The 27,359-nt window shown below is 35.4% G+C and overlaps 1 protein-coding gene across 1 annotated transcript; it reads right to left on the reverse strand.

Moving 5' to 3' along the window:
• Positions 1 to 1,141: 1,141 nt before the first annotated feature.
• Positions 1,142 to 20,213, reverse strand: LOC129241032 (solute carrier family 22 member 3-like). Its single transcript, XM_054877158.1, has 6 exons — positions 19,673 to 20,213; positions 8,149 to 8,410; positions 7,976 to 8,079; positions 7,152 to 7,921; positions 6,893 to 7,074; positions 1,142 to 1,442 (listed from the first exon to the last, which is right to left on the reverse strand). Exons 1-6 carry the CDS (start codon positions 19,924 to 19,926, stop codon positions 1,251 to 1,253), a joined length of 1,764 nt encoding a protein of 587 aa, XP_054733133.1. The 5' UTR covers positions 19,927 to 20,213; the 3' UTR covers positions 1,142 to 1,250.
• Positions 20,214 to 27,359: the final 7,146 nt, after the last annotated feature.

A 27,359-nucleotide genomic window follows, 5' to 3' on the forward strand; every position in this document is an offset into this window, starting at 1 on the left:
TGTCACACGGAGAAGCTACTTTGGACTAAAGCGACGTTTATTGGCCAATCGTTGAATCACCGTTAGAGAAATTACTGAGGACCTAGACATGTCGATTGGTTCGTGCCATTCGATTTTTTTCAATGATTTGGGCATGAGACGGGTCGCCGCAAAATTCGTACCAAAACTGCTCAATTTCGACCAAAAGCAGCATCGCATGAACATTGCTAATGAGATGTTGGACTCTGTCCGTGACGATCCTAAATTTGCTCCAGAGGGTCATAACTGGTGACGAATCGTGGGTTTTTGGTTATGACGTGGAAAACAAAGCTCAATCATCTCAATGAAGCTGCCGTACGAAAGTTTTGCTTACCGTTTTCTTCGATTGCAGGGGCATTGTGCATTATGAGTTCTTGCCACAGGGTAAAACGGTCAATGAGGAATATTACCTGCAAGTTATGCGCAATGTGCGCGAAGCAATCCGCCAGAAACGCACGGATTTGTGGAAGAACAAAATTTGGCTCTTGCATCACGATAACGCCCCTGCTCACACATCGTTGCTTGTGCGCGACTTTTTGGCCAAAAACAACACACTAATGATGCCACTGCCACCGTATTCCCAGATCTGGCACCCTGTGACTTTTTCTTGTTCCCGAAACTGAAGAGGCCCATGAAAGGACGACGCTACGCTACGATTGACGAGATAAAGTCGGAGGAGCTGAATAAGATAAAAAAAAGATTGTTTGAAGTGCTTCGAAGATTGGAAAAAACCTTGGCACAAGTGCATAATATCTCATGGGGATTACTTTGAAGCGGACAGACTAGATATTTATGAATAAATAAATAATTTTTGAAAAAACACAAAATTCGCGATACTTTTTGAACACACCCCGTAATAATAATAATAGTGGTGCTGAAGAATATATCGAAGTTTTTTAATTTTAGGTCCATTTTTTCGTTTCACCAAATGCAAAAATTTGTTTTGAAACTTAATGTCGCTTTTATAAAAAAATCAAACAAAAATTTTGTTTAAAGTCCATTGAATTTTGGGCTACTAAAATACAAGTTTCAAGCAGCTAAAAAAATTGCCTTGATTTTGAGCATTTTTTCCCTGTCGTTCTTGTGCATCTCCTTCATATGACGAATACGCGGAATTCTATTGTAAAAAATCACTTTTGTGGTACTTAGTTAAAATTTAATAGTTTTAGACTTTTTAAATCACATTTTAATTACTCTAGAATGTCAGAATTCAAATAAAATAGCCGACATTTTCATGAATTTGTATTATTACTAGGATTCACTTCTGTTTTATTTTTCTGTTGTTTCACCCCAATGTTGTGTGCATCATGCATTGTTGTTGGCAGCACAATATTTGTCGTTTCGGGAAAGAGTAGTGCCAAAATGCCGCTGGTAATCGCGGAAATGGCAAATAATATTGCCGGAGCGTTCTCGTCATATTTAGCCTGGGAAAGAGGGGGAAAAACCGTTAATATCAGTATTAATAAATTTAAACTGGAAATTAAGTAATAAGTAGTGATGGCAAGATGAATCGGAAAGAGTGAAATAATCGATTAATTTTGAGCAATTAATGATTTAATTGTATCGTAGACTTACTTTCAATTAATTGCAATTTTAATCGATTAATTGGCAAAATAAATAATGTGCGTGGCAGCATTGTTTCTTTGTTATTTCTTTCATCACTAAGATTCTTATATTACTCAAAATGGCTCCCATCAAAAGTAAAGCGTGGAAAAATTTCATTAAAGAAAATAACAACCTGGTTGTTTGTAATTTTTGCAAAAAAAAGTTAAAATTTTCAAACAACACTTCAAACATGTTCCAGCATTTGAAATTGAAACATGCAGCTGAAGTTGATCAGTATAATGTAAGATCAAATAGTTGTTTTCCTTCAAAGAATGAGTGCGTAATGTATTTTTTTATAGCTTGATTCCAAAACAAATGACGATGACAGTGAAACCATTGATGAAAATAGTGTGGATACTGTGGTCGATATGACAAATGTATGCGAAGGTAACACAGATGATAGGCCGAATAGTAGCGCTAGTCAGCCATTAATTTTACAAGCATTCACCAACATTCGAAGCTATTCCTCCGGAACAAAAAGCAACAAAATTACACATGGAATCATGCACATGATCGTCAAAGATAATTTGCCGTTTACCTTTGTCGAAGGTATGTTTTGTGTTCATTAATTGTTCTATTATTTTATTCTAAAAAATTTAACTTTTATTAAAGAAGCTGGCTTCTTAGACTTTATGAAGTAAAATTTCCCACTTTACAAAGTCCCATCAAGGAAGACGATAAAGGCTGAAATTGATAAACTGTATGAAAAGGAAAAAAATGTGTGTCATTGCTTTCAAATGTGTATTGTGTAACCCTGACCACTGATATATGGTCTAATATAGACATGAAAAGCATGTTGGGAATAACCGTTCATGGGTTGCTTGAAACAAAGCCATTTAATGGAACAATTGGTGTGTATGAATTGAGTGAGTCCCATACAGCTTCCCATATATCTGAGATTTTGTCCGATGCAATGAAAACATTTTATATTGAGGAAGATAAAGTTAAGGCTGTTGTCACAGACAATGCAAGAAATATTGTCAATACAATCTATGAAAAATTCGGAAAAAATCGTCATATTCCATGTTTCGCCCACACGCTGAATTTGGTTTGTTCGAATTCATTAGATATTTCTGCTGTACAAGGCATTGTTTTAATATGCAAAACAATTGTGATATGGTTCAAACGCAGCGTTAAAGCCAATGACGACATGCGAAAGGTGCAAGCAGCTGCTGGCGTACCAGAGGGTAAATTTTTAAAACTTTTAATAGATGTAAATAATCGCTGGAATTCCACCTATTATATGATCGAGCGGTTCATCAAACTTAGCGCCTACGTCAGCCAAATTTTGTTGAATTACCCGGATTCTCCGCCCATGATAACGTCAAAAGAGAAGGATGAACTAATGGAAATATGTACAATTTTAAGACCTTTGGAGGCCATGACAGTGCAGATAAGTGCCGAATGACATGGAACTCTCAGCCAAATAATACCACTAGTTCATTGCGGTCATGAGCAAATTTCGAAAATTCACCCATGTCAACCAGCAGCACAAAAACTGAAGCAAGAAATTTTAAAGCAGTTTGACAAAAGATTTGCCACCATAGAATAGCCTTTTCCCTTAGCTGCATCCACTATCTTGGATCCAAGGTTTAAAAGGGTTAATTTTAAGGATCCGGTGGCTTTGGCGTCGGTATTACGATACATTCGTGCGGAAATTACCAAAAATGATGACAATATGGAAACAGCAAGTGCGTCATCGATGGAATCAGAACACGATTTTGACTTCTGGGCTCCACACAAAACTCTCGCGCACAAAAAAAAAAGAGAGCATGTGACGATGTGCAACCTCAAGACAAGCTCTCTTTTTATTTAAACTCCCAAGATTTGCTACTTAAATCGAGCGTAGTAGATGCTTGGGATGACATGAAAACAGTTTATCCGAAGCTCTATGAAGTCTCTAAAAATTATTGCCATTTGATTGGCACATCAGTGCCTGCGGAACGGTTGTTCTCCAAGGCCGGATCCACCGCAACATTAAAAAGAAAACGACTGACAACTAAACGGTTGTCAAAATTATTATTTCTACAAACTTGGCTAAATAAAAAATAAGGGGATGAATTAATAATTTGTAAAATGTGTAAAAAAATAATCACAACAGTATTTTCAATTTTTGTCAAATATTTTTTTAAACTTTTTGAAAAAAATATTCATATAACTGTGTATGTAAACGCACATAAGTTTCCTTTATAAAATTATATGTTTAAATGAATGAATGAATTAATAAAATAATTTTTTCAAGTAAATTGTTTTTAATTATTTTAATGCATTATCGCAGCTTTTTGAAACAGGGGTCTCAATTGTTTTATCATTATATTTTATAAATCGATAATTAATCGATTAATTTTTATTAATTGCAATTAATTGCAAATCAATTATTTTACTTCTGCAATTAATGATACGATTAATTAATCGATTCTTTTTATTTTTTTGCCATCTCTAGTAATAAGTGATTGATGATTTAAATCGAAAGCGAAAAGTGCTAATTGGGTGCTTGAAGTGTTAATTGGGTTCATTTAAATATTGAGATGATTTAAGCATATTTTTAAGTACGACGGGGTAATCATCAGAGGGCATCACAAGTGAGCTCTATGACTACTGATCGTATGCTTTGTGAGAGCAAGTCGTACAATTTAAACAAACCTTCCATAGGTCCTTGGCTCTTGGGACATAGCAGCAATGGTGAATATATATTATTTAGAAATCGTAAAAGGCTTATACTGAAATGTTGAGTTATTTCGTCAAAAGTTTTAATAATTTTTGTTACTAAATGAATGACTTTTGAATTAAGTACACTGCGAGTTGCGCTTTGGGCTGTCTTGCTTCATTTCCACTTCATGTATTTTAGAACCTACTTACACCGCGCCTTACTACAGTTATGTTTAATCAAATACAGTTAAAAATCTCATTTAGAAGTCGCAAGTCTACGCAATATTTTTTGTATAAAAACTGGTAAACTGTACTTTAGAAAAAAAAAAAAATTTACTAACAGATAAAGTTGTGTTAACAGCAATGACCGTATTACAAATGACCGGTTCCAGGTGAAGTGATCAAATAGTCTGGACATTGTACATTTTGCTGGTTTAATTCTAGACTTGAGTAGATATAATAAGAAATAAACGAAAAAAATGTTGAAACAAATTTTGAAGAAAGTTATGTATTTTGAGATCTATTAAATGTTTAAATTTTTGATACAGAGGCTTTTAAAGTATGCTATTTAACACTTAAATTTTTTTATATATTTTGAAAAAAAAACAACCTTTTTTGTAACATATCCTAAAACAAATTTAAAAAAAAAAAAATTAAAAGTTTTGAGGTCTATTAAAGGTTAATAGTTTTGGTACAGATAACTTTCGGTACTCTAATATTTTTATATATTTTGAAAAAATGTCATTTTTTAAGTCTTTTTTCCAAATTTTATTTTTTTCCCAATGTTTTTTGAATTTTTTATATATTTTGAAATAAAATAAATAATTTCGCGATCTATCAAATGTTGAAATTTTTGGTACAGTGGTTTTTAAAGTATGCTTTTTAACACTTTAATTTTTTTAATTATTTTGAAAAAAAATATATATATTCTTTTAAATATTTTTTCCAAAATTTTTGGGGATAGGTTTTTTTTGTGATTTATTTGAAGTCTATTAAAGGCTAAAAGTTCTGGTACAGATAATTTTTGGTGCTCTAATTATTTTTATATATTTTGAAAAACAAAAAAAAAATATTTTTTTCCAAAATTTTTGGGGAAAATTTAAATAATAATAAAATAATAATTTTGAGATCTATTAAAGTTGAAAATTTTGGTACAGAGGGTTTGAAAGTATGTTTTTAATACTTAAATTTTTTTTTATAAATTTTGCAAAATAAATCCTTTTTTAATTTTTTAGTAGTTTTTTGGGGAAAGACTTCCTAATTTATCTTAAAACAAAATTAAAAACAAAAAAATTAAAAATTTTGAGATCTATCAATGTTGAAAATTTTGGCACAGAGGGTCTGAGTAGTTTAATAATACTTAAATTTTTTGTATATGTATTGAAAAAAATATGTTTTTTTAATTTTTTGGAAAATTTTTGGGCAGAAGCTTCCTAATTTATCCTAAAACAAAATTAAAAACAAAAAAAATTAATAATTTCGCGATCTATCAAATGTTGAAAATTTTGGTACAGAGGTTTTTAATACTTAAATTTTTGTATATATTTAAAAAAAAACAATTTTTTTTTCCAAAACTTTCGGGGAAACGTTTTTTTTTTTGTATGTAATATATCCTAAAACAAATTTTGAAAAAAATTAATAATTTTAAGGCCTATCAAAGGTTGAAAATTTTGGTACAGAGCTTTTTAACACTTAAAGTTTTTTTTTTATATATTTTGAAAAAAAATATGCGTTTTTAATTTAAAATTTTTTGGGAAAAAGCTATTTTGTAATTTATCTTAAAAAAAACTTTTGAAAAAAATTTATAATTTTGTTATCTATTAAATGTAGAAAATTTTGGTACAGATAATTTTTGGTACTTAAATTTGTTTTTATATATAATTATTTTGAAAAAATATATCCTTTTTATTTTGTTTTTCAAAATTTGTCGGAAAAAACGTTTTTGTAATTCATCCTAAAACATTAAAAAAGATTTTAAATATTAAACACAAAAACCAAAAATATTTCGCTTTAAAAAACTCAACCAAAATTTCAAAATTAACTTAATCTCAAAAGTATTAACTATAGGAGGAGGAGCTCGGCCAAACACCCAAAAAGGGTGTACGCGCCAATTATATGTATATATAATTAACTAAGTCTCGAACTATCATTAACTAAGTCTTGTGTTATGAAGTTTTCGTGCAGAAAACTTCTTTTCTCTCTATTTTTAACATAAATGTACATTTTTCGTAATAAACAAAGTTTTTAAGTTCTAATAGCTTTAGGCCACAATAGACCTTAAGGTCGAAGTGCCTACCTCTGAATCATACATCTTCAATTGCAGTAGAGTTTTTTGTTGGGTAAATATCCTTTATTTGGGTGTTTGGCCTAGCTTCTGTTAATGACCCACTAGGACCTAAAGTTCTATGTCAATCTCGAACGGTAGCTTGTTTTTTTAACATTGAGCTCTTTGATGGCTCAAATGCACTCGGAGATTTGCCATTGCTTGAGGGGCGACTGTTGTTAGAAAAAAAACCATTTTCCACCATTTGATTTTTATGCTCAAAGCAGCTTTCGAACCCCAGCTCTACCGGGTGTAAACTGACTGTTACCTAATACAATGCACTGTTACGCTACTTACCAGTAACGGCGTTTGTGGCGCCAACATTGAACCCACACGCCCAACCATCGAACAGACACAGAGCAAACTGTTGCGAACATTTGTTGGAAATATTTCCGAAGTGAAGAAATATAATATTTGAAAGGCTGTCGCAATCATAAATTTTCCAATTAGGAAGAGCGTTAAGCGCCATCCAAAAGCATCTGTAAATACGAATACAAAATAATTAGATGAATAGCTGATAAGCACAGTTTTTATATTGCGCTTAGGAAACACTTACCAGTCGGTAGAAATGTCGTGGTCAAACAACAAATTCCGCTTATCAACATTGTGCCGCATAGCGAATATCTCCGGCCATAACGATCCATTATGAGAAAAGGCAAAAAGCATCCGGGTATTTCCACGAGCGCAATAAACATAAAGTTGTTGTACTTGTCACCATCCAAGAGCACCGCATTCAAACTGATGCCATAGTAGACCAACACAATAACAATCCAACATAAGGAGCAATTTATGATGCGCCAAGTTAATTTTTTGAATGCTTCCTTGATGGGAAATTTACCACCCGTTGCTGTTGCTAATTTCGCGCGATTTGCCAAAATCAATTTATCCAGCGAATTATCGGAAAGTTGACGTTTATTTATTCTGGCTGCACGCGTCAGTATGCTCTTGACTTCCTCATCCTTAGCCTGACTCAGCAGCCAACGTATACTCTCGGGTAATATCCAGATAAATCCAATGCATATTACAGCGGGCGTGTAAATAATACGCAATATGAGACGCCAATTTTGAAAATACTTTGCCACAACTGCTAACAAAATCTCGCCGATAGCATAGAAAATGGTGACGATGCTGCAGGCGACGACACGACGCTTGGGACCGACCAACTCAATGCCTACAATGAAGCATGTGGAGTACATCGGACTCGATGCCATATTATCGAGAAACTCGAAAATTACAAATGTAGTGTAGTTGGGTGAAAATGAGCGTATGAGACCCAAAATGCCGCTGAAGAAACCGCCAAATACGAGCGCCGTGCGCCGGCCAAAGCTGTTGGGAAATAGAAAAATGAATAACATCAAATTCAAACGCAACGAAGCTTACCGATCTGAGACGTAACCCCCTAAGGGTATACCCACAAATTGACCTACATTGCCAAATGTGCCGACCATCGTTAATTTCCATTCAGCGCCGCAGTAAATACCGAACTATTTTTTCAAGCAAATATGATGAAATGGCAAAATGATAATATACAACTTTCGCTAGCCGATACAAACCTCATTTGCAATCGTCACTTCCTTATCGCGAAATATGAAATCGTTGTCCGAACATCGTTCTTTCGTGCTGTTATCGAAATTGTGTGCATAGCAAAGTCCTAGTGACTCATCGGCGGGAGTGGTGGTGAGTGTTTGGTTGGTGGTATAGTTACTCGCATAGCGATAACATTGATCTAATCCGTTACTTTTTGTTGGAATGGTGAATTGGGTCCAGGGCTCTTCGTATGCGCTTGAGGGCGAGTCACATTCTGGAACTTTACACCTGCGGAAAATCTTATTTTAAGCACAACCCAATTGAAAAATGTTCAAGGTAAAGAAAAGTATGCATTTAATTTGTTTATTATCTATGGTAAGTAGTTCAAACTAAGTTGTGCCTACGCCAGCTTAGACTTAAGGGGCTCGGTGGTCTAGAAATATTTCGAAGGTATAGTATCTTAAGAATATACTGTGAAATTTTCATGCGCAAATTCACAATATTATAGCTTCTACAGCCCATTAACTACGTAGAGAGCGATCCGCGCGCTCCTGCACCTAAAATTTTAAGCTCATTTTTCTCGAAACGACTTTTTTCGGCCTGGTGTTGTCACAAAAAAACTATTCAACCGAATTGTCTGAAGTTTTAATAAGTTATTCAAAACATCAATGGCTATCGCCCGCACTAGAATCACAAAAGTAATTCAACTATTTCGTATTTGTTTTATTAAAAAACGAAAAAAACCGTCTTTTATAGTGTCAAATTCAAAACGTCGCCATTTTTTTAATTTTTTTTATATTCTAGTACGGGGCACGGTTGCAGTCATACTGATTAATAATTTTTTTTGACTTCTGTGTTTCAGATAAATTGAAGATCCAAATTGGACAACACCGTCCAGGCCCAATTTTTCGGGATGTCAATTTCAGCGCCATTTTTTAAATTATTAAAATTAATTTTTTTTTCATTTTTGTATGTAAAGGAAGTTAAATAAAAACCCTAAAAAATGTAAATATTGTTTTTAATTTTTTCATTGTAAAAAAAAATTCTTGAAGATACCCAAAATTTTCGAGCTCGGACCCTTAAACGTAGACTGATTTCAGACTTGCACTTCGACAGAAGAAATTGATGTTCGGATCCAAACATTGTTGGGAGTCTTTTTTAAGGTACGATTGTACTGAAGATCATATTAAAGTATAGATCCACTCTGGTGTTTTATTATACCCTCGGATAAGAGTAAGTTCCATGCAGTTATGCTCCAAAAAAATACCAATAAAGTTACATTTTTTCTTTTGCTGCACTGCGCAACTTTACTTTCTGTGTCTTAATACATGAATTTATTTACTGAATCGTTCTTAACTATACTTAAGCCTATTGCAAACTAATTGTTACCGGGCCATTAGAAAAAATAGAAGATGGTGATGGCGGATGTTCAGTTAAGGTTTGGTTAGGTTAAGTTGAAATGTTGCCCATAGAGAGGGCACACTTGGACGAATATTAAAAATTTATCCTTTTCGATAACATTATGAAGGATATAAGAAAGCAGGAAAGAAAGGAAGGGAATGAGGGAGGGCTGTGCGCATTTGGTGAAGACAACTCAACGATGTTTGATTTAAGGCGATGTTAGCCGCTTCGTACTACTTCTAAAATTCATCAGGTTTGTAATATCAATGCCTATTATATCGGCAGGCCAAGATGCTTAAATTTTAGCTCTGTGAAAGGGCAGTTAGGGAGAAAGTGATGAGATGATTCCACCTCATTCACCATGCCACTGACGCAAAAAGGACTCGAAGTAATGGCGAGCCTCACAGCATGTATACCTCGCGGCTAATGTCCGAAAGGGCACCTACGAAATTTGAGAGCTGAGAGTTTTTTAACATCAGGAGACCGCTTGAGCGCCTCCGACCCACTCGTCGCCAGAAAGATTTCGCGACCTTACAAGTTTGTGTACTTGTCCAGCGTTCGCTGAGTTGACGCGAGACCCACCTAACTACCTCACAGGTCCCTGTGTAGCCAGCTCATCTGCCTTGCAGTGTTCTGCAGTGCGTCTGTGATCAGGCACCCAGATAACACTTTTTTATTTTATTTTTATTTTATAAAGGTTTACATAACAATAAAATTATTATACAAACTAAAAGTAGTTCAGCGCTAGCATCGGAGGCTTTCGGTTGCAGATAAGACTTATATCGAAGAATTTGGATACAATCGAGAGTGCAGCGACCCTGATTGCCATTTTGCTTTCACGGTAGATATTAACCTCCGTGACTGTTATTACGCAAGTGAGAAGCCAATCAGCTGCTTCTTTAATTGCCCCTAGCTTTGCTTAGAATACGCTGCAGTGGTCCGGTAACCTGGACTTGAGTCTGATGGGGAGCTCCTTGCAGAATACTCCTCCACCAATCCTTCCACCCAATGTTGAGCCATCCGTGAACAGGTTCGAAAGGCTCTGCTCCTAAAACTGGACACCGCCCACCTTTCCCTTGAAGGGATATGAGTGCAGAATGTTGCGGACTCGGACTATGCAAGGATGCGTATTGATCTGTCGTCAAAGGGATGAACCCCAAAGTTTTTAAGGATATTGGAGTGTGCGTAATTGAGGTAAAACTTGTAGCCTAAGCTTCTCAGTCTGATTGCGGCACGTGTAGCCGCAGCTTTGCCGGCTATGTATATAGGTACTACATTTGGCATTGCATCAACCGCTAGAGTAGGAATAGCTCGAAGCCCTCTGCTAATTGTGGAGTACCAGCTGTGTATTTGATTTACATCAGAAGTATAGTTTGTCCTCGAGTCTATGGTAACGCCTGGCCAGTTTCGCTAAAAGCAAGCTTCAAGCTTGCCGAAATGATTTTCTCAGAGCGGCCTCATGAACTTACGGCATAATCAGAAATTACACGGTGCTAGAGGAATTTTTAGCGAAATACTCTCGAAGAACCAGTGTAGTGTAAGTTATTGCATTTTGAAAGAATTGCGTGATTTCAGCATATAACAAAAACTCCTTCAAAATACATTGGCATGATCTGAATGAAATATCAACAGTATCGAAGTGATATTTAATGGTCAACCGACGTTTTGTGATTAGCAAATCTTCTGTTTTCTTCAGTCGTTCAAGACGAGCTTGCGGTTGTTTTTATTGTAACAACTTCTATAATATTTTGTGGAAAGCTGCTGAATTGCCAGTCTCTGATCTGTTGTAAATCCGATTCGCTCTGGCAACATTGGACCGACTATTGAAAGAACGTCGCTTCGCCTTCACAGATTTCTCCAACTTCTTTGAATTTTTTGTATGAGTAACCGCATTGTTTGCCACTAGTAATAATTTCTTTATGACATGACTTGTAGCTGGAGGATTTCTGAATATTTCTGCAGCAAGAATATTATCTTATCAGATACCAAAAGATTCTCGAACAGCTGAGCCCGCATGCTTTCTATTTCATATTTAAAATGTCAGCTTTCTTGTTGATTATATTGTAATTTATAGTATTCAGGTAACAATCTAACAATCTAACAAAATTGTCGCTTAGACCGAATCAGCGAAGACACCAGTGCGTCACCTTTATCTTTTATTAATAATTCAATTTATTTTTAAAGTGCACTTGTCAAACTACCTATCATCAGTTCCCGACTTGAAAACGTGTGTCGACAAGTGCCATACAAAGTCATAATAATTACAATTTGCACTTGGTCATCGTTGCTAAAAAGATAAGTTCTTATTATGCAAATAAATGCATATACTTACACACATACACACCTACATTTGTGCTCACTTATTTAAGTCACTTCATCCTTTTACAATATTTGCAAATATTTTTCACGCTAAATTTTTTTCTTAATTTTTGTATCAAAAACATATTTTCTTGTATAACAAAAGCCTTATAACTAAAAGTTCAAAACTTTGTACAAAATTCATAAAAATTGCACAAATAATTTAAATTTTTAATCAGAGTTTTTAGAAAATTTCTAGGTATGCAGTTTTATAGCACATTCAATTTTAGTTTAACAAAGTGCCGGTTTTACGTTGCTGAAAAATCGCGTTTATTTTTGATAATTTTTTTTTGCGTGCGATGTTGAAAATTTCCTTCAATATAAAAGGCGTCCAAAAGCTTGCAAACACGATGTTTGAGCGACTTCGAACTTGTACTTTATTGTACTAAAAATTAATGAGTTATAAAAATGCATAACCAGAAGTTTTTAAAAATTCCGATTAAAAGGTTTGGATCATTTTTTTAAATTTGTTAAATTATGGACCAAATTTGGCTTTTGCTATACAAAGAACTAAGTTTTTTATCAGATTAGGTTAGGTTAACCCGGCTGGCATTAAGCCGCGCATATACCTTTTGGTCCCTAGCGATACCAGATTGAGACTGAGTTTAAGTATCATATTTTATAAAATATTAACGAAAATAATTTAGCTTGAAAAATATCGCAAATATTATAAAAACATAAAATGACTTGATTATGTGAGCACAAGCGTATATAAAAATGTCTATAAGAGTATGAAAGTATGAGCTCATACGCACAAGCTCCAAAATGCATATTGGGAGTAATATTGAGTGCAGCGTCTCAGCCAAGTACTGGAAGATACCGCTTTACTTTTGGAAAAATGTGAATTTAGGAAATGAAGATTACAATTTATTAGTTTACAAAACGTATTTATTTTTGCTTATGTTACATACATATCTTATATAATACTAGGAAACTTATGTACGTTTTTCAGTTGCTGCTTAGGCAAGGCATTTGAGCTCCAAATGAATTATTTATTAGAGCGACCGGCGGTTGGCGTAAAAGTTAAAATTAAAATTGGTAATTTCATTAAGTTTGCTTCACAAACGAGTATTAAATGTTGTTATAAACATTTGTGGCAAATGCACAATTTAAGTCGTGAAGTTGCTATTAGTACTGTGTTATAAGTGACATGTGGTTAACCTCGATGTCGCGGTAGTTGGCGAAAAGTTTCCTTTTAACCTGAAATTTTGAGGATATCCTCTACTAACAGGCATAAATCAATATACATATTTCAATAGCGAAATAGTCGTGAAGGGCGTTTCATTCGAACTTTTAAATCAAATCAAGTAAAATAAAAAAAATAATAAAAAAATAAAAAATAAAATAAAATAAAATAAATAGAACTTAAACGGATGTACAAAGCGAGGGAAGTGAATATAATTCCAATAATTATATTATATCGTCCACTGGATTAGTGCCTAAGCATTGAATAAAAAGCTTGAAGAAGTATGACTGCCAAAACCTCTTAAAAGACATGTAGAAGTCGACCATACTGGACACATGTGCAATAGTTCGTAGAGTTTTAAATATTTAAGCAATAGCAATCGCATGGGCGTAGAACTTGGACTACGCTCCACCAGAGCACAATTCCTTGACAATTTTATCCGGGATGTGTAATCTCCGGCAATAGCCGAGACGGATTAAGCTCAAATAAAATAAAATAAAATAAAATAAAATAAAATAAAATAAAATAAAATAAAATAAAATAAAATAAAATAAAATAAAATAAAATAAAATAAAATAAAATAAAATAAAATAAAATAAAATAAAATAAAATAAAATAAAATAAAATAAAATAAAATAAAATAAAATAAAATAAAATAAAATAAAATAAAATAAAATAAAATAAAATAAAATAAAATAAAATAAAATAAAATAAAATAAAATAAAATAAAATAAAATAAAAAAAATATATAAAAAAATTAAATAAAATAAAATGAAATAAAATGAAATAAAATAAAAAAAAAATTAAATAAAAAATAAAACAACATAAAATAAAATGACCGAAATAAACATTCGAAATGGCATTTTTCAAGGTGACTCGTTGAGTCCACTCTAGTTTGTTCTTAGCATGAACCCCTTAAGACACATCCTGAATGAGATGGGACATGGGTTTGTATTAAAGCACGGACAGTTTGGAAGATTCCGGCTAAGTCACCTTTTTTACGTAGATGATTTGAAACTCTACGCTATTGGACTTCATAAGTGCAGAAAGATCTCAATAGTTAAAGGGAAAATGGTTTCTCGACATTAAATGCGGAACTTCCGATACATCCCAGAACCTGTTCAAGAAGACTCCAACTACCTTTTGTACTATGACCGAACAATTTTAAGAAATGCAACAAGCCACCACAATATGCCAAACATTTTATTGATCGCTGATTGCTGTTCCTCTAAACAAAAACATGCAAAAAACATACGCAGAAAAAATATCCAAATATTCTGACTTGGGGAACGTGAAAACTCTTCGACTTCCAGAATCTTTAATTTTTTGCATGCAGAAAGCAGCTTTTCTCAATTCTTGTCATATAGTCCGAAACTGTTTACAGTAAACGTTTTTCTTTTTTGTAAATTTGTTAACTATTTTATATAATATTTATATACATACATTTAATTGTAATATTTTGTGCCTGTTATAAATTATTGGCTTGCAGCTAAGCTGCCGCCAATTAATATAAATCACTTCTTTTTTGGGATGCAATAAATAAAAAATAATATTGTATAAAGTTACTGTTAAGTAAATTTTTTTTGCTACTCCATACACTGTGCGAGAAAAATCACCTTTTTTTTGGTAAACAGAAATAATTTCATATGCATAAGAAAGAATATATTATTTTACTATAATAATATTGCCGCATACTCAGTTTCTGATTTTCTCATCAAACAATTAAATTTAAAAAAATAGTTTCAGGCTCTTATATTCAATGTATGATATTAATAAAAATATCAAACGAAAGAGCATATATCAATATTTTAAAAACACTTTTTGAAGTGAAACTTTTTAGACGTCGATGGACGAGCGAGAATAGAGAGTAAAATTTCAAGGCGATGCAACAATGCATTTTTGTCGCTCTTAAAAATGTCGAATTTCGTGCCTTCAAACTACGATTTGCGGACATCGTTGATTTTCTGTTATCAATTGAATGAAAACGCTTCTCAAGCTCATCAAATGCTTATAGAAGCTTATGGTGGATATGCTCCAAGTAGAGCACAGTGCTTCAGGTGGTTTGAAAAATTCCGAAGTGGTGATTTTAGCGTGGAGAACGAGGACCGGGGCCGGCCACCGAAAAAGTTTGAGGACGCCGAATTGCAAGCATTGTTAGATGAAGATGATGGTTAAACGCAAGAAGTGATGGCAGAGCAGTTGGGAGTGACCCAAAAAACCATTTCCAAATGTTTGAAAGACATGGGCATGATTTTAAAGGTCGGAAGATGGATGCCGCATAGTCAGTTCAGTAGAAAAGCAGCAAGATAACCGAAAAACCACTTGTGAAATGCTACTTTCCCGGTTCAAAAGGAAGTCTTTTTTGCATCGAATCGTTACGAGTGATGAAAAATGGGTGTATTTCTCCATTTCCAAGTGTAAACGATCGTATGGTCCGCCCGGCCAAGAGCAAAAAACAACGGCTAAACCAAATCGCTTCGGCCGCAAGGCAATGCTGTGTGTTTTCTGGGATCAGCGTGGTATGATTTGGTAAGAGATATTAAAACCAGGCGAAACAGTTGAGGGTGCACGCTACCAACGACAATTGGCCGATTTGAACAGCGCTATACACCGAAAACGCCCAGAATATGCCGACCGGCGTCACAAAGTAATTTTTCTTCATGACAATGCACCGCCACATCGAAAGAGCGACCCGGGAATTGGTGAAGACGTACGATTGGGAACCGCTGGTGCATGCGGCTCACTCACCAGACTTGGCGCCTTCCGATTATCATTTGTCACGCAAGTGCGTGGCCACTTTCCGAGCAGCGCATCAATTCTCACGAAGAAGCCAAAAAATAGCTCGATGAATGGTTTGCGGCCGAAGACGGCCAAATTTTTTGGCGCGGCATCCACAAATTGTCTGAGAGATGGGAAAAATGCGATGGCTATTATTTTAAAGATTAAATTTGTAACCATTTTTTGTTAACAAACGTTTGAAATGGATTGAAAAAGTCTAATTTCATAGGTATCTATAGCGCACACTTTTGATAGGTGTTTGACGGAGCTTCTTCTCCTATTTATGGCGTGCGTCTTGACGTTGTTCCACAAATGGAGAGACCTCAGGTTCCAGCCGACTCCGAACGGCAGATATTTTTATGAGGAGCTTTTTCATGGCAGAAATACACTCGGAAGTTTGCCATTTTGGTGTTTCACCGAGATTCGAACCTAAGTTCTCACTGAACTCCGAACGGTAGTCAGGCACCAACATATATGTATAATTTAAACGTACATGCGTCGAAAAATCCCACTCTTTTTGCTCTATGTGTTTTAAGAAAAATTCATAAAATATTGAAAATCGTGTTAAAACAAAACAATTCGAGTAAAAAAAGAATACTTTTTCATTGTAAGTCGTGCTAAATGAAATTCGTGTAAAATGAGAATTAAGTGTATTGGAGTTCACTTCAACTAATGCCGGGATTGTCGGCACTTAAAAATATCGGGGTTACGGAATCCCACGATTGGAATCTCTAGTGGTAGATCATATTTGTATTCACGGAACTGTTGAAATGAAATTTGTATTAATGAAAACTTTTTTCAAAAAGGTTTTACTCGAAAGTTTCGTATAGTTTAGCCTGAACAAATAAAAAAATATATACTCGAATTTACATCTCCTAATACCGAGAGTTTCGAGACTTAGAAATATCGAGATTCCAAAATCTCGTTCTTAGAATTTCTACTAGTTTATATTTACTACTTACACAACGGTGGAAGGTGCTTTAGGTTAGTCACGTAATTCAGAGAAGTTAAATTTTATCTCTATTTATTACTTTAATTTACATTGCGCAGGCCAACAATAGATGGACCTCGGTGCCACTCTTGTGAGGTAACTGGACCGAATCCGTCCTAAAATGGAAGAAAACAAAACTGGTCCTCTCATCTATCTCTACGGCTCTTTTATTAGTAGAGTTTTCGGTATCATCACCTAATGGGAACTCATGGGAAGCGTATGGCGGTTCTCTTAAATGACCTCTGTCGCAGCTACAAGGACGAGCAGGTGGTGGGCGTGTTGAACACCTTCTCTTGCTAGCAAGCGATACCTTCGTCTAAACTCTTACTTCTTTCGATGTCTGACAGTGTTATGTCTGTGGCCCGTGAATATTTCATCCGCAATAAAAATAGAGTTTTGTCCCAAGGAAAAAGATATCCACTATTTAAAATGTTTCGGATTGTCCAATTTGGGTGAAATATACACCGTTTTTGTGTATAATTCAATTTCCCAATCTTTTTCACTTTCAATTTCTTATCACTCAGGAAGTTTTGTAGTGATAAAAAAGGTGGTAATCGCTTGCTGCCAGGTCCGTGCTATATGGTGGATGCAGTAAAACTTCCCAACTAAGCTCCTGGAGCTTTTGGCGAGCCACTACAGACCTGTGTGGCCTTGCGCTGCCTTGATGAAACTCAACACTTTTTCTGTTGGCAAATTCTGGTCAATTTTGCCCGTTTCTGGTTAATGGTGGTGATTCTTCCAGAATCCAACTAGCGCTTCCGCACCATTTTGTTGCCACATCCTCATTACCAACTTGTTTACGAGTTGTTTACAGCATGACTATATCCAGTCTGTGCGGTTCAGTAACTTTATCAGGTTGTTGACACTAAGCCAGACAGCTGTTCCAGACTCTCGAACAGCGGTTTACCCAGGGTTAACTTTCTGTCCTTCCATAGGGTAGGGCATTCGCTGAGTAAATGGAAGATTGTTTCTTTTTCTCCGGTTGTTTACAACTCTGATAGTATCTGTTGTGAGGGATGGCCATTTTGGCTTCTTGTTCTCCCACAGACCAAAAGCCAGTTATGACTGCCGTTAGTCTCCAGGCATTTCATGTTTATCAATGTTGACGATTGCTTGAGGTTGTAGGTGGGCCATAACGTTCAGCTAATTGTGCATTTCGACTGGTCTTTCCATCTACAATCTGCGATTCGGAGGTATTTTAGGGAAATTGCACTCTTGACTGCACCTAATGGTGTAAATACCGATTCTGCAAGAGTGTTATTCATGGAAGGCCCCCTTCTTGCCAGTTAATCCGCTTTTTCATTACCTGCTATGCTCCGATGTCCCGGGACCGAGATTAAGGTAACTTTATGGTTTTCGCTCAAGGTGGTAAGGCTAGTCCTGCCTTGTTCCACCACTTTAGAGGTTGTTGTAGCCGAACCCAGTGCCTGGATTGCCGCTTGGCTATCGGAAAGAATAGCGATATTGCCCTTAAAAGAGGGCTCTGCGATTAGTAGCCTACAAGCTTCCACAGATTTTTCAATTTTAAGTCTATTAGTCCATCTGTATAGACTGTAGGGTCAAGTGTTGTTTAGTGAGAATCTCTTATTCCATTCTTTTCTAGATGGAAAGAGAGTGGATGACCATGAGCTATTTCCTTTCAGCGACCCGCTTCATTTAACCTAAATGCATTCATTGTTGCCATTTTCTTGATATGTAGATCTACCGGAATAACGTGTGTCAGAGCGTTCAGGGCCTCCCTAGGATATCGTCTGATTGCACCGACTGTTATTACACAGGCTGATCGTTGTATTCTTCCAAGTAATTTGATGTTGAGCTTTCCACCAAACTATCGAGCCATAAGTTAAAATTGGTCGTATAACCACCTTATACAAACATAATGTATACTTGGGTTGAAGGTCCCATCTTCTTCCTAGCATATGCTTACAGGCATATAAAGCGAATTCTGATTTCCTTACCCGTTCTTTAATGTTTAATTTCCAGCTAAGTTTGGAGTCCAGAATTACCCCTAAGTACTTCGCACTGGTTGAAAGTGAGAGGGTGTGTCCGTTAATATTTGGTAGGGTAAACGTTCAAACTTAGGGCCCAGCCTGTAGCCCTAGAGAGCTCGCCTAGCACTCTTTGAATAATCCCACTGATCGTATTGGGACACACTCCTGATGCCATTAACACCACATCATCAGCGTACGTGCCCACTTTTATCCCACCTCCATTAAGTTTTATTAAGATTTTACTAATAACTCATAACCAGAGGAGTGAAGATAACTGTGGAGTGCCCCTGTGGACTTTTTTAGTTATGTTGATATTACCCATATTAGCTCTAAAATGTTTCGAATTTTTTCTTTGTTGACTCACAACTGAATTGAACAAACAAAAAACAGCTAAATATTTTTTTAGTGTGAAGTGTCATCTGGACAATGAACATAAACTTTAAACTCTTTGAACCATACTTTACGAGATATCGATCACAACAGCCATCTACCAAGAAAATAATGGATTTCTTTTTCCCCACACTTTTTGGGCGATTTCCTCCTCCTATTTGTGGCGTGCGTCTTGATGTTGTTCCACAAATGGAGGCACCTACAGTTTTAAGCCGACTCCGAAAGGCGGAGCAGCTTTTTAATGGCAGAAATACACTCGGAGGCTTGCCATTGCCTATCGAGGGGCTACCGCTATGAAAAATAACTTTGTTTTTATCATTTTGGTGTTTCATGCACGCGAATCGAACCTACGCACTTCCGAATGGCAGCCACTCACCAACCTTTATTTTTACAATATTGATTTACAACTTTACTATATTCAACTTATGCGTCGTTTATTCTACGTTTATTCATACCTGCGTGTAACAGTACCCGCAGTAAAGACGTACGTAACCGAAAACATCGCACTGAACAACATCGCCACGCAAATCAACGAAAGTATCATCAGCTGAAAGCGGCCAAATTGGCCAATTCGTAGAAGTATTTCATCGAGACTGGAGTTTTCCTCATCCTTCTCGTACACAGCGCTCACTTCGATATGCGTCTGCGTGTTGGGCTGGCCACTAGCCGGTAAATCATACTGATCTTTATGTGTCACAGAGGGATCCATTTGAGCGATTTTTGTTTTTTGTAGGAATAACTGTTATTTAACTCCAAGTAAAAAGTAAAATCATTTCAGCTAAATCCTTTCGGTTTTTAAACAAAATATTTTAACTTCGATCACTTTTATTTTGATTTCATTCGCACAGTTGCTCGTCTGTGTATATCCCCGCTCGTTCGTTTTACCCGTTGGTTGCGATCTGTTTGGTTGAGCTTTACGCGTGTAACTGCCAGTTCATTGGTTAACGTAACTTAAATCAGCAAATTGGCAGTTGGTCACGTCGGAATGCTTATCTGAAGCGCCTCGGCGCGTGTGTCGTTTTTTTCGAAATAGTCGCTGGTGTTTTGATGGCAAGCACTGCAGTTCGCATGCGAGTCCACTTATGAGGATTTGTGTACATTGCGTCTACGTAGTAAAATATACAAAGTGGGCTCTCTTTTAGGCCACTTAGTTCTGATTTGATCTCCTCTCTACAAGAGTTGATCAGTTTAGATCTACAACATGGCATGGTCAGAGCCTTGATTGCTGCTTGACTATCGGAAAATTGTTAATATCTTCCACGTGGCCAAGTTCTCTAAGCATTTTGCATGTCTGCAGGATCGCAAAGACTTCTGCCTGAAAAACACCATTTTAAGGAAATAGAGATTTGACTGATTCCGACTCCCGATTCCATGGTGGCGTCATAAGTGAAGACTCTGCCTCCTAATAACAAAGCAAAGTGAAAGGAAAAACAAAAATACGAAGCAGTACTGTCGATTTGCGTCCAATATATTGTAGTAGCAGTACGAGGAAAAATGCAACTCGAATGTTGTAGTGCTGTGAAGGTCTTCGCAGAGCGAAAGCGAAGCCACAGCAAAGTACCGCCGCTTTTGCAGCCGCTCGGATATCTGAGCAGTTTTCAAGTTTTTCAAATGTTTGACCTCAAATAGTACTATTTGTGTGACTCGATTGGTAGGCGGTTGACTGATATAATTAAATGCCAAGAACAAGCTAATTGTCAGATCACCCTCAAACTCTGCGACACCAGAGAGGACAGTTGTACCAACATTCCAGCAAAAAAAATTTAGGCATATTGCACATATACATTCACACGCGAGTTATGTATATATAAGCCTCTGTTAATAACAGGGCTAATGTTATTAACATGACAATAACACAATAGTGACGTTAAACAAATATTAAACAATATAAACGATGTTAAATGTTAAGAACTGTTAGGGGAAAAACAATGTTGGGGAACCTAAATTAAACAGTTCTAGTAACAACAAATAAACAAATAGTAAAAAGGACTGTTGGATGGTAGAATACCATTGCAACTGAGCTTTTAGGTAGCGTGATGCTTTTTATTTAACTGCAGCTAAAATCCAGCTTTGTTTTAGGTAATAAGCAACTAAGTTTAGAATGTACAGAGGAGTTTTAAGTTGACGTTGAAGATTAAAGTCATGTTTTCTGCAAACTACTCACTGTTTCATTTTAAATATATAATTTTAAATGAACAGTTCCCGATATTTTTTTTTGACAGAAAGATGTATGAAAATTTTTCAATGAAAAATGTTTACTTAAAGATTAACTCATTCACTAAATATGGAAAACATTTCACTAAAATGACTTTTGCGGCTGACCTTCCAGTAAGTAGCGCAACTATTAGCCACATTTTTGCGTGTTTCGGCACTTTCTCACTTCGATTTTATGTTTCCACTCGTTAACCGATTAAAATATGATGGGAGAATGGAGATAGTTCGTAGCTTTTAGGCGCCCAATTTCAATCACCGTTTCGCCGAATTATTCCATTTTCGACGACAATACGCAAAATATCGAATATAAACCAAATCTGATGAAACCAAATGTCTTCACCGTCATTCTCTTGAACATGGCGAACCAAAAATCAGTTCAAATAGCGCGATAACTGCCACCATTGGCTGTAGGAGCGGCCTCTTGTGAAAATGGTCTTTTAATGAAAAATGGAATAAACAAAAACTATGTTTTAATGATGTCATCCGACCAAAATCGGCGCCAAAAAGTCATTCGCTGTAAGCAATTGGGTGGACTTCTCCCAGTCCCAAATGTGAAAATTGTTAACATAGCCGCCGAGGTGAAAATGAGTTTCATATGAAAACATGATTCTTCGGCAAACATTTTCAACCGAACATTCTTCACGTGACATCGACTCATATCCTATTTAATTCAATCGAAAAAATGGACTGTTCAAATTCCGCAAGCTGTATCTTATCAAATGCCTAAATTTGGGGTGCTTTTGTCAAAACAAAATTAGTTATATTTAACGACACTGGCTATGCCAGCGAAAAGGCTAATAAATAAACAAAAACAAAATCGAATCATTTTATTGATTCATACAGTTACTCGATAAGAAACTAACTACGCAAGTACGCGAATCTCTTGCACACATACAAAGAAAAATATCCAGAAGCCAATGGGTGGATATCGAAAGAGAATTTAGATTAAAATTACACTAGGAAACACAGTTAAATGAAAACTTCCAACCTTCGTTCTTGAATTGAACAATTTTTCTCTGCAAGTTTCTTATTTTTATAGTTCATACACTAGGCAACAAAATAAAAAAACTTCCCCTGCCTCTATTATCGGGTTAGGGGTAGTCAGAGGCCCTAAAAATGATGATTTTCAATCATTTTTTTGCTAGTCAGTTGCTTTATTTTACAAAAATAAAAACATAGCAGTAATACATCATATTTTGACTTGACTTTAGCAAAACTTCAAAAAAAAAAAATTAATAATTTTAAAAGTTATCTCTGTTTGTGTGGAGCCCGTTCAGAAGTGCCTTGCGGTGATCATCACAAGTCCTTCAGATTCTTCTGAACTCAATCGGACAAGAGAAATTAGTTTTATTAACAGATAATCTTGTGCCTGATCGAAACTTTCTTTTTCAAAAATTACAATGTGGCGACATCAGGAAATATTTTTCAGACTTTCGAGAAAAAAACCGACAATTAATTGTTAAAAAAATCGAAATTTTTGAACAAACAAATCCCTTAATCAGGCACGGGTTTTTTATGTTTTTCAGAAGCAGTATACATTTTATTGAAATCTACCAAGCGGTTCTTAAGTTGCAGTGAACACCAGTTCAAAAAACATAGTTTTGAGAAAAACTCATTTAAATTTTTGCTATCAATTACCGGAGCGTCCGAGCGCCCTTTGTTAATTGATAAATAACTCGAAAAGTATTTGTCAGATTCACTTCAAATATTTACATAATATTTTGAAGATATTATACATACCTTAAGAAAATGTAAAAAATTCAATTTTTTGGAAATTCTGACCCGTAACATCTTATTTTTTTAGTATCATTTTTATAAAATCTTTTTTTTTATCAAATCGGAAACCAAACGATGTTTTTTTAATGGAAATATTTTTTCTCTGAAAATTTGTTTAAATGTATTTTTACACAAGTCAACAAAAAAAGTTACATTTACACTATTATTTCCTTTTGTCTTTCGATTTCAAAGCCATGCAAAAAAAATTCAAGGGTATCATTTTTCTCTGCATTTTTATTTAAATCTGTAATCAAACTATGCAACAAAATAAAAAAAAATTGACTGCCGCTGATATTTTTTATGTACTTCTTCGATCTCCAACCCTAGAAAATCAAAAAGAAAACATTTTTTTTAACTGTAACATTTTATCGCTGGAATTTTTTTAAATTTATAATTACAAAAGTCAACAAATTCCATTAGCAATAATGTTGTCTTTTATATTTCTGTTACAAAATCTTAAAAACATTTTTTTCGCAACATTTTTCTCTGCACTTTTTTTTAAATATAACTGCACTAGGCAACGTTACAAAAAGCATGATCGCTGAAGAGCAACTAAAAGCCATTCAAGAACAGCCATTACATCCATTGAAAAGAACCGCTTTGTGCGGCTTGATGTGCTGGAGGAATTATCGGCCCATATTTCTTCAAAGACGTGGCTAGCGCCAATGTAACAGTGAATGGGGAACGCTATTGCGACATGATTAACGACTTTTTGATGCCGGATGCCGGAAATTGAAGGCGGTGATTTCCACAACTTGTGGTTCCAACAAAACTGAGCTATGTACTTACCATACATCCCGTGAATGAATGGATTTACTGCGTCGTTGTTTCGGTGTGTAATTTATCTCTCCTCTCGGACCAGGGGATTGGCTATGAAGATCGTGTGATATCACACCTTTGAGGTTTTGTTTATGTGCGTACGTAAAATCTAACTGCTTTGTGGATAAACCAGCTGCGATTGAGGCATTGGAAGCCAACAATACTAAAGTTATTCACGAGATACCGACAGAAGTCGTGAATGGACCCGAATGGACCTTTAAATTGATCACCCTTTATTATGCTATTTCAAAGATTTATTGAATCACATTAAAAGTTCGGAGAAAGCAATTTCATATCTAAGTACGAAAATGTCGCTTGCTTTGAAAATACCGCTTTATTTACCACTTGTTGTTGCTACTACATTGACAAAAGCACAACTGAAATATTATAAATAAAATTGGTTGCAGATTAGCGGCATAGGATAGTAATTTTTGAGCATATCTTTTTGTATATACAGTCTGTGTCAAAAAAAAAAGGAACCACGATTATTTATAAAATATAAAGTAATAAATTTAAATTTTTATTACATGAAAGTTTGTACAAAACTACCAGTCGCAATTACTCAATAAACCGTGTAGTCTTCATCGTTGTTTCTTGAACCAGCTTTTCTGCGTAGCTCGTCGACACACAGGACTCGATTTTGCGAACTTGACGCACGAGTTGCTTTAAATCATGAACTGACCTTCCGGCAAGATGTGTTTTCATAGTTCCGCACACATTTTTAATAGGGTTGGCGTCTGGACCAATACTGTGACGCCATTTTCTTGCTTTTCAATATGTCTTTCGGAGAGCAGTAGTTTTTTATGATGTGGGACGGTAGGATATGTTCGCCTCCTTCAGTCGTCGTTCGATGGTGTTGATACTCTTTCTTTTCTTCTGATACAGACTGTACGTCATCAGATAAAAATGAAGATTTTCTGTCACTGATTTCTGCAAGAAGAGGAGGTGCATTGATTGTTTTAAATAATTTAAATTAGTGTTTTTCCAGTTCTGTCAGTTTTTGAATGCCCGACACATTTTATTTTAATTAGCACATAAAAAAATACAATGAACAATCTGGTGGCGCACCGCTTCTGTGTACTAACTAAAAAAGTACAAATATAGATGTGACGCGCCATTTCCTCTTATTCAAATGGTCAGGTTAGGTTGAAATGGTTGCCACTGGACGAAAATCAAATTTCCCTTTGTGATACTATTGCAAAGGAAAGAAGAAGAAAATGAAACTATTGAGAAGGAAGGAAGGAGTCGGGAGGGAAGAAGTATGTATATTTGTTGTAATGAAATGAAATGGAACTGTTTTGGTATAAACATATATATATATATAAATATTAGGCCGGGTCGATTTGTGGGGAGGCAAAAAAATCGCCCATTGCTCTGTGAAAATCATATTCTAGGGATCAAAATAAGAAACTTTGTCGAAGGAACCATACCTCTAAAACGAATTCTGATGTCCCCCAATTTGGGTTGTTGAAAAATTAAAATTTCAAACAAAAATTTAATCTGATACTTTCAAAAAGTTTGAAGCCATCTGAGCTTTTCAATGCATCCGCATAAATGTTTATAAAAAATAAACTTTATAAATTCTTCAGAAGAGATATATTACGTTATTTAGAATATATTTTTTTTTAATCTTAAGATTTTTAATATTTCATATACTAGGTTGTTCAATAAGTTATGCGATTCGATTAGAGAGGGCGTTGCTACTAGCCTCATTTTGTTTTTTGATATGTTGCCACACTCTTCATATGGACGTATGAGAACTTTCATTTCAATCCGTCAATTCATTCTTTGTTTATTTCTACAATGGAAAAAACCAAGTATCGTGCAGTGATTGAATTTTTATTTTTTGTAAGGTTTAAAAACAAAGGAAATTTATGAACGAATATTGAAAGTGTATAAGAACTTTTCGCTATTAATTAGTACAGTAGAAAGATGGGTTGCTGAATTTGAACGTGGTCGCAGAAGCCGTGAAAACGATCCACATCCACGACAGCAACTACGTCCAAAACCAGCAACAACAACAGAAATCGTAGAAGAACTACAGGATATCGTATTGCAAAATCCTCGAGTGACAAATATTTAGTAGAAACCCTAGGCATCTCATTGAGCAGTGCAAGCAATATTTTGGCTGAAGTATTGGGTTTCAGAAAGCTGTATGCACAATGGATGCCGCATTCGCTAACAACGAAAAAACAAACCCACATTCGAATGCGACTTTCTCAGAAACTTTTAGAGCGTTTTCGAAAGGATAAAGTGAATTTAGTGTGTCGATTCATCACTGTGGATGAGACTTGGGTCTATCACCACAATCTTAAATCAAAACAGGAGACTAAAGAGTGTTGTGAACCTGGTTTTTCGGCTCCGAAACGAGTTCTGAGATGCAGATGAATTTTATTTGTAGATTACTTCCATACTGGAAAAGCAATAAATTCTGAATATTATTGTAATCTTTTCGAGCACTGACGAAATTAGGTGCGCGGATGCATTCCGAATGTTGACTGTGTCATACGGAAAATACCAAATTTGCTCCAGAGGGTCATAACTGGTGACGAATCGTGGGTTTTTGGTTATGATGTGGAAAATAAAGCTCAATCATCTCAATGGAAGCTGCCGCACGAAAGTTTTGCTTACCGTTTTCTTCGATTGCAGGGGCGTTGTGCATCATGAGTTCTTGCCACAGGGTAAAACGGTCAATAAGGAATATTACCTGCAAGTTATGCGCAATGTGCGCGAAGCAATCCGCCAGAAACGCACGGATTTGTGGAAGAACAAAAATTGATTCTTGCATCATGATAACGCTTGTGCGTTGCTTGTGCGCTACTTTTTGACCAAAAACCACACATTAATGATGCCACAGCCACCGTATTTCCAGATCTGGCAGCCTGTGACTTTTTCTTGTTCCCGAAACTGAAGAGGCCCATGAAAGGACGACGCTACGCTACGATTGACGAGATAAAGACGGCATCGAAGGAGGAGCGGAATAAGATAAAAAAATAATGATTTTTTGAAGTGCTTCGAAGTTTGGAAAAAACGTTGGCACAAGTGCATAATATCTCATGGGGATTACTTTGAAGGGGACCAAATAGATATTAATGAATAAATAAATAATTTTTGAAAAAAAACACAAAATTCGCGATACGTTTTGAACACACCTCATAATAATAATTATATTGGTGCTGAAGAATATATCGAATTTTTTTAATTTTAGGTCCATTTTGGAACGGGTTAACATACATACATCTATCTCGTTTCACCAAATGCAAAAAATTGTTTTGAAACTTAATGTGCTTTTATAAAAAAATCAAAAAAATTTTTTCTTTAAAGTCCATTGAA

The sequence above is a fragment of the Anastrepha obliqua genome, chromosome 3 (assembly GCF_027943255.1).
Source record: "Anastrepha obliqua isolate idAnaObli1 chromosome 3, idAnaObli1_1.0, whole genome shotgun sequence".
Lineage (NCBI taxonomy): Eukaryota > Metazoa > Arthropoda > Insecta > Diptera > Tephritidae > Anastrepha > Anastrepha obliqua.

What these genes read in the sequence shown, in the direction of transcription:
- LOC129241032 (XM_054877158.1), bottom strand. Translation starts at nt 19,926, where the DNA reads ATGGATCCCTCTGTGACACATAAAGATCAGTATGATTTACCGGCTAGT. An exon ending in AAGTGACGATTGCAAATGAG is followed by an intron (nt 8,080 to 8,148) that starts GTTTGTATCGGC and finishes TTGAAAAAATAG; the next exon opens with TTCGGTATTTACTGCGGCGC. An exon ending in CACGACATTTCTACCGACTG is followed by an intron (nt 7,075 to 7,151) that starts GTAAGTGTTTCC and finishes TCGTATTTACAG; the next exon opens with ATGCTTTTGGATGGCGCTTA.